This window comes from Musa acuminata, chromosome BXJ1-5, assembly GCF_036884655.1.
Source record: "Musa acuminata AAA Group cultivar baxijiao chromosome BXJ1-5, Cavendish_Baxijiao_AAA, whole genome shotgun sequence".
Taxonomy (NCBI): domain Eukaryota; kingdom Viridiplantae; phylum Streptophyta; class Magnoliopsida; order Zingiberales; family Musaceae; genus Musa; species Musa acuminata.
In genome coordinates this window covers 47,185,719-47,194,026 of record NC_088331.1, presented here as the reverse complement: position 1 = coordinate 47,194,026, position 8,308 = coordinate 47,185,719, and the positions used below count along the sequence as shown (strand labels likewise).

The following is an 8,308-nucleotide window of genomic DNA, read 5'->3' as shown; positions in this document are numbered from 1 at the left end:
ATTAACAAGATAAAACAACACACTATCACAGAATGGATTTTAGTGCACATCCCTCGGACATAACGGACAACTCAATCTTGACCAACAAGTTTTACATAAACTTAATGTAAAATCAACTTAAAAGCAAGCCTTAAAATGCCTTGCAAAACTCTTAAAGGAATTATTATTATAAAATACCGATAAAGATATGCAAGAATGTGTTTACTAGAACGAAAGGTCACCAGACAAACTCATTGATATACACACGATGATGAAATAAGAAACCTAATGCCTCACCCACAAAAGAAATGATAACATGCACCAATCACGACGGTTCAATGACACAATTCACTGGGTTGCATGGTCCGGATAAGCAGGGTATATAGACCATAAATTCGTATCTTGAACCGCGTTCCCCTCTTTCCTCCTCTCTTGCATTTAACCCACCCTCCACGGAACCCTCTTTCACTTGAATCTTGAATCGCAGATTTGTCATTAATTGCGTGTCAATAGAAGTCTAAAAGCCATTTCAGATCAAATTGTTTAAGACCACATTGAATTCTGTTCGAGCACGTTCAAAGATCTTCAAGAATGTGTTTATCATAAGGATAAGTCACCTAACTAACTAATTGATATACACACGTCGATGAAATAAGGAGCCTAACACCCACCGATGAAAAGAACATTGTAACAAATGCCGATGAGGCCAGTTCGAAGGCTAAAATATCACTGGGTTGCATGGTCTGAAATCTCGAACCGCTTTCCTGTCTTTCACCCTCTTCTACATTTAGCCCTCCACGAAACCCTCTCTTTCTTGAATCTTGAATCGCAGAGCCGTCATCAATTGCTCGTCAATACAAGTCTAGACACCATTTCAGATCAAAGCGACTAAAACCACGTAAAATTCTTCTCGCAAACCGAACCCCGTCCCAAGATCGTATCGGAATGGAACAAAATTACAAGATCGAGAAACGAAAGGATCAAGACTATGGTACAGATGTAACTGATCGAAACACGGATCTCTAGGTCGATAGAAGAAAAGCGGATCGGGAATCGCGATAGATCCAACTCACCGGGTCCGGCCAAGGAAGATCAAGACCTAGCTAGCGAGAATCGCGGGTCGGCGCCTCCGATTCGGAACCGATAGATCGAGAGCAAGACTCGATCTGATCAGAGTCGCCCAAGGAAGCGAAGGGAGGAGGGAAGAATTCGGAGCGCTTTCTATTCTTGTTCCCGCTTCACTCGTTCTACTCTTTACCGGGCTTCGCGACGACGAGACGCCGCGCGGGGAGTGGAGAGTGCGAGGAGACTGCTTAATATAGAGAAGCGGCACGTGCTGATCCGTTGCGTCACGCCTTTCTCCACACCACCTCACCAGTGATGTGGCAGCTGGCGTCGTGGAGCGGCGAGCGTACCAAGTCGAACAAGCACACAACTCGCAGCAGCACGGAGGAAGACACCGGCAATGAATGGTTCAGGCGGGTTCCGGGTCCCATTGAAGTCCGTTAAGCATCTGGATCCAAATGAGGATCGTCACCCGAAATTATTGGACGACTGACGAGTGAAAGATATACATATATACATCGGGTCTAGATTTAGGATTTGCACCTGATCCGATAAGCTAATTGGATAGAGAACGAGGACGCGCAACTAGAAGTCACAGCAATAACTTATGCTACCAAGGTATAATAAGATTCCTAAGACAAATATGTTAATTCAAGCAAAACATTTATCATTGGTCGTAAGTTCTTGTGAGTTAAAAGAAAGAAACCAAAATATCAATAACATTTAATTTAATAAAAGTACATTCATCAAATCTTTATAAATTCTTTCAATAATTAAAGTGCTACTTTTCATTATCACAACTATCATCTATAAATGTCTCCTCCTTCAGAGAACTTTAAGAAAATCTTCATGGTTTTCAAGTTGTCTTGATAAAAAAATCTATACAGATGACAAAGATCATGCTGTCATCTATATAGAATGAATATTAAAAATAAACACAGGAGATGACTTGCACTACGCAAAGGTAAAAAATAGTATAGAGATCCTTCCCAACAGAGGCGGCTAAAAAGCATACAGCACAATTCAGCAGGCTTATAATTTTATTCTAAGCATGATGATGAGATGAATTATCAGGAAGAAAAGAGAATAGTATTTCCACATACACACTTCGAATCATTGCTAAATCATCATTAAGGTAACCTGAACGGAAAAGGAATACCTGTCTATCCCACTGAACGAGATGATGTCTAAAAGGAATGCGGTTCTTTTTTAATACAGTATCATACAGTACACACTCTCACAGAAACGAAAAGCATCACATGAACAATAAATGGGGCATGGTAATCACTCATACCAAAAGTAAAAACATCTTAAAAGAGTCTTTTTGACTAAGGATGCATTTCATAATGCTAATCTCAAAATGGAAAGAGAAAAAAAAAGGAAAAATGATTAATCAAAATGATATTTGCTAGCAAAGGAGTCTTTTTGACTAGGATGCATTTCATAATGCTAATCTCAAAATGGAAAAAAAAAGGAAAATGATTAATCAAAACGATATTTGCTAGCAAAGGAGCTGATTAATGAAACATAGAATTTGAGGAAAATTATATGATGGTAAAAACATAGCTAATTAACAAACAACTGAAACGATAGCTATTTATGATCATCTTTGACTTTCTACTCCTTACATAGTACATTCATATGGCTAAAATTTCAGCCAAAAAAGCCTCTACACTTAACTGAGCCGCAAAAGCATTCTTTTGTTCTCCGGGATTGAACATAATCCCCCATCTCAGCTGAACTCGGACCATAATCATATGTTAACTCTGTCATAGGAGGAATATGTTTTGCTGCAAAAAACATGATATGTGGAAATCCATCATCACCATGGTCATGAACAACTGGCTGCCAAAAGACATTAGGTGAGCAACTGTGGTTCATAAATCGAGAAATGTTGCCCATGTTTTTTGAGTTAATGATGAAAGATAAGGGTTTTGAAGTCTCACTCAGGTCAACACTACTAGGTTCTCCCAACAACTCAGGCACATAATTCCACTTAAAACCCTGGTCAGCATGTCTTGGCTGAAAGATATGGTCATTTTCTTCATCATATTCAACTCCTTGGATGCTCTCAGTGACTTCACCTACATATTCGCAGATGAAAGTCCCAGCACGAATAGCATCCCAACAACGGAGGCCCCATCCACGGTCCCTTGTCCTAAAAACCTCAAAGTGGACTTGAACACCTCTCTGCGTAACTCGGTTTCGGCAGTTTGTAGGGCACTGGCAGGAAACAGAGCATTCATATATAAGAGGCTTACAGCTGATAAGGATCCCATTTGAACAGTAAGGAAGAAAGCCACCATTCTGGTGGAGACAAGAGCAATTAGAATCACCTGGCATACAGACACTATTGCACATGCAAGAATGCAAAGGTCTCGATGAAGTAATAGATTTTGAATAACTAACAGCAGTGGAATAGGCAAAATACCTAGGTCCCTTCTCATCATCCACGTCATTGACAAGACAAACAGGCATATTTTCAATACCTGAAGATATGTCAGGCAAAATTACATTCGCTCTAGACGATGGATTCTGTTTCCATTTCTCAATCATTTTCCATACTGCAATCCCATCAGGCTGCCCTGGCTCTCGCAGAAACTTGTACTTGAAAGTGTTAAAGCCTGACTTTCCTTTTTCCACCCATGACTCATGAATCTTATACAGGCCATCATAGACGTAAATTTTACCATTAAGTACAAAAGGATCCTTTGCACTACGAATGACCCTAATCTCATTAGCCCTATGCAAGCTTTTTTCTAAAGCAAGATTACCCCTTTCAAGCTTCTGGTCATCCTTGCTAGAACTTCCCTGACCACTGTAAATCAGAACATCCACATTATCCTCCTCATTATCATAAACACCAGCAGAGACAACACCAAGAGCCACAGGGTCTTCTTCATTGCCAAACCTGGCTGTCATGTAATCAATTCCAGCAACACTCTGACTATGCAATCCTACCAAACACATCTCGATCCTAAAGTAGAAAATATCTCCGACCGCAACACCGGGTACCTGCCCTATCCGCTTTACCATGTTGGCTCGGAGATCACTGGACATCATTATGGTCCCCGCTTTCAGGTCTGGGCGTAGCCTTTTCGACTCATCTAATTGCATAAGCCTCCGGCGAAGTGCATCAAATGTCATAAGGACAACCTCCACCAGCTCCCTGGGATCATGTGAAGAAGAGGGTAGCAGTGATAAATCACCGCCAGTAGCTTTAGGTCGTCGAGTTTTGATCTTTTTCTTGTTACTACCCTCTGTCTCTGAATTGCCAATGTGAATGCTGTTAGAGCAAGAGGACCGCTTTATTGTCCTGCCAGATGGTGGGGAGGCACCACTAGCCAGCGGCTCCTCCTTGTTAAAAGATACGATGGCTGCAGGGGGCGTCTGAAAGGAAGGAGATGGTGAAGCGTTGTGCAGAGAACCATTAATGTCCGGACCTTCCGAGGCACGGGCAAACCCATTTGCATCGTTGACAAAATTAACATCCACTGGTTTCTGGTTAACGTCATGAGAAGCAGCAAAAGATGGGAAAAGCGGACAAAAGCCCGGAGGAAACGCAGACTCCGTTGTGAAGGAACCAAAAGGCGTTGTGACACAAACAAAGGGAGGGGCATTGGGAGGGGAGAATGTGTTCTTCTGCCCAAGCGGGGCAGGATACATGGGAGCCAAAGATCGCAAAGGCTTCACATCCAAGACGACCGATTCGCTCCAAGAATGAGGTGCACAGTTTGATCGCTCTTCCATTTGCAGAACACTACGAAAGTATCAGTTCTGAAGATAAGAAAACCCTAGTCCCTTAATCTCCCACGCCGAGAGAACCTAATGTCCGCGTTATTAGAACAAACCCTTCACCGAAAAAGTCAAAGAAAATGGACGGCTGGCGCGCAACTTCGCGAACAAACCTAAAATTCAAACTTGAATGTGGGGAAAGCAACGATTTTGACAGTGGAGAACGAACAGTGTCAATGGAATGAGCTTTAGATTGGACTAAAACAAACCCTAACGGACTACCGGAGGGCAAAGAAAAGCTTTATCGTGTCAAAAACAGGAGGAACACTGCACAAATGCATCATAAAGATCGCCAAAATTCAGACTTCCACAAAAGCGACAAGAAAAACATCAAGCTTCCGGAGAGGGTTTCACAGATTCGGAGATTCAAAGAAACATTCAGTACTCTCAGGAACAAACACAAAGACGGCGAGTTTGAGGATGAAAAAGGAGGATGGATACCTGAATCGAAGTTTTAGGGTTCCGATTCCTGGAGAAAGCAACCGTCGGTAGCGAATATTTCAGGCACTGGGCACGCTTTTCTTCTCCCGCTCGCTTTTCGATGCCCGCCTGCCGTCATCTTTTTCCCCCATTTCTCCGCCATAACGTGCGTCTCGGCTTTCGGCCGATATGTCGGTTTGTTCTGTGGAGCAAAGCAAGCAGGCCGTCCGCATCAGACCCATCATTCGATCGTGTTGAGAAAGACACGAATTGATTGGATCCGGGTTGGGACGCTTTAAGTGAGCCCGACCTGACCCATTGAGCTAATATGTCGCCTAATTCGAGTCCGACGCAAGTCGGGTCGGATTGGGCAGTGGGTTCGAACGAAGTTCCCAACCTTAAATCCCATCTTCTTTTCATCACGAGTAATGCATCTTAATTTCATTTGCTTGATAATTTCTTGAAAATAGTAATATATATATATATATATATATATATGTTATACCACAATAAATTAAGTTAAGATTAAATAGTCTCTCTTTTCAACCTAATATTATAAATTAAGCAAATGAATACTATTTGAGTAGTGATTAAAGGTTGTACACGACCCTAACAGGTAGGGATTCCTTTGGGTGCTTATGAGACCTAAGGGATTAGGGGAGAGGTATCTTGCTCAGGATAGGGGAGAGGTATTGTCATCGTGGTGATCGAGACATCACTCTATTAATTATCGACATGATTTCTCTTATCGGGAGAGTTGGATTACCTTGATGAGTAAGACACTTACGTTGAGATAGTGCATCTCAAGCATCCAAATGTCATTGATGATATATGTGCACAATGATGCATGATTGCATAAATATGATGATGTTATTTGTTACCATTCCATTCCATGGTATGCATCATCTAAAGAAAAATTTACCATTGGTTGATGATGTTTTTTTGGTAATATATTCCTTGAGAATTATATATTAAAAATAATCTATAATTCTATAAGATGGATTTTAGAGTGGTGGTTTAGTATCATTTACTTGGTGATGGAGAATCTATTGGTAGTTATCATGTAGTTATCACATGTCAGCTAAGTTATCTTCCATCTATTATCTTTCTTACAAATATTTCAAGTAGAGAAACACAAAATTCTTTATTTTTTTTTCTGATAAAGAAAACAATCGCAAACTTTTATCTCTCTTTTTATAATAAAAATAACAATTTTAAGCTTTATTTTCTTCCTTTATGATAAGGAAGAACATCATAAACTTTTTTCCCCTCCTTCAAGGTATAAAAATACATCCTAAATAGGAAAATCAATGACTCTCTCGTTTCCCAAACTACTAGGTCTCACAATTAGGGACATCGGATTACTAACTTGAGCATCGGAGAGACTGTGTCAAGAAACCTCCCTCGACCCTAGTTTTCATGCATGTACTATCTCAGGAGCACAATACTTCCACCTTGGGAGTTCGACACCTCCACCTCATAACTACCTCCGAACAACCTCAAAGATACTTCGGACAATCCTACGCACATGAGCCTGGACTACGTCGGGTTAAGCAAAACATCAATGATATTTTTTTCCTAACAGTTTGACGCTAGAATGAGAGTCTGATGTTGCAAGAACGTTCGCCTACCAACCCTCTCAATTAACACTAGTGAGAAGGCGTCACCTCCTACCCATAGTACTTTTACTTAAGGAGTAATTGTTATTCTTCCCATGTGTGGATATGTCTACCTCGGTACAAATGTTGACAAAGCATCGACGTTTGTTCAATGACCCAAGGCCCTCACCCCCAAGGACGAACTCGAGCTACCTGATCGTTCTTGTTAAGGTATTCTTAAACCTCACATAGTAGGTGCAAACATTGATGGGCATAATGTAAGCTGTTATTTTGCTCTTGCTACAATTAGCCCAACAGGAGACTCTAACAAGATAAAAAGGGATAGCGAAGCGATACCATGCCTCGATTTATAGATAAGTTATTCTTGTTCGATCGATGATCCTCCCTGATGGTTGGCCGAGGACATCGATTGTGATGACCTACTTGGCCATCATAGCCCCCAATTTAATGCCAAGAGGCCAACTCTTCATCACACAACCCCCGATCTAACACCAAACTAGGACTCTATAGGTGACAACGACAGCAAGTCCATTACCCTTGGCTAGCTCTTCAAGTACTTCAACGATGCTCATAGCGATAACAATGCCTTCTCGGAGCACCATGTCCTCGAGATTAATGACTTCAGCCCCAGAGGTGATGTTGGCAACCACTTGGTCTTCTACCTCCGTCCCCTTTGTCCTCGTCTCCATTGATCATTCGTACGGCGTGAAGAACCATCGGAAGCTATCACTCTTATGCAAGAATGGCCTTGCCTTCAACCCCGCCATCGGCCTTAGGTCGCCATAAGTGATATTTAGGATCGAGATACTATTGAATTCCATCTTTGGCGAGGCGGAAGAAGGGGTGTTGGGACAAATGGCTCCAGCAAGCCCACCCTAATTGACGCCCTCGTGAACTACATTATGTGGGAGAGCTTACAAGGTCCCATCACCCTCAACTACGCTTAGAACGTTTGAGTCGAGAAAACCTAACTCACTAAGATAAATCTATTATAATAGAGGCGCAAAGCTAAATGCACATAAAAACACGTAAGTCAAGAAAACCTAACCTATGCTAAAATAAACAAGGCCAAATGCGCCCAAGATATTGAGTCAGGAATACGACCCGATAAATCTACTATGATGGAGGCGCAAGGACAAATGAGCCCAAAATTTGTGAGTTGAGAAACCTAACTTATATTAAAATAAATTAGATACGACGGATGCATAAGGCCAAATGTGCGTAAGATGCGTGAGTCGAGAAAGTCCGACCCATGCCAAGATAAATCTGTTATGATGGAGGTATAAGGTCAAATGCGCCCAAGATGCTTGAGTCAGAAAAATCTAACTCGTGCTAAAATATATTCGTTATGACGAAAGTGCAAAGCCAAAAACACCCAAGACGAGGATACAAGGTCTAATGTACTCGAGACATCTGATTCAGGAAAACTT

At 41.6% G+C, this 8,308-nt stretch overlaps 1 protein-coding gene across 3 annotated transcripts; it reads right to left on the bottom strand.

Annotated features, from left to right (window-relative positions):
* Positions 1 to 2,565: 2,565 nt before the first annotated feature.
* Positions 2,566 to 5,438, bottom strand: LOC135674761 (histone-lysine N-methyltransferase, H3 lysine-9 specific SUVH1-like). Of its 3 annotated transcripts, none has more exons than XM_065184905.1 (2): positions 5,281 to 5,438; positions 2,566 to 4,804 (listed from the first exon to the last, which is right to left on the bottom strand). In XM_065184905.1, exon 2 carries the CDS (start codon positions 4,792 to 4,794, stop codon positions 2,698 to 2,700), a length of 2,097 nt encoding a protein of 698 aa, XP_065040977.1. In that variant the 5' UTR covers positions 4,795 to 4,804; positions 5,281 to 5,438; the 3' UTR covers positions 2,566 to 2,697. The 3 variants fall into 3 exon arrangements, with proteins under 3 accessions (XP_065040977.1, XP_065040976.1, XP_065040975.1); XM_065184904.1 differs by having other exon boundaries at positions 2,566 to 4,869; positions 5,281 to 5,436; XM_065184903.1 differs by having other exon boundaries at positions 2,566 to 4,952; positions 5,281 to 5,430.
* Positions 5,439 to 8,308: the final 2,870 nt, after the last annotated feature.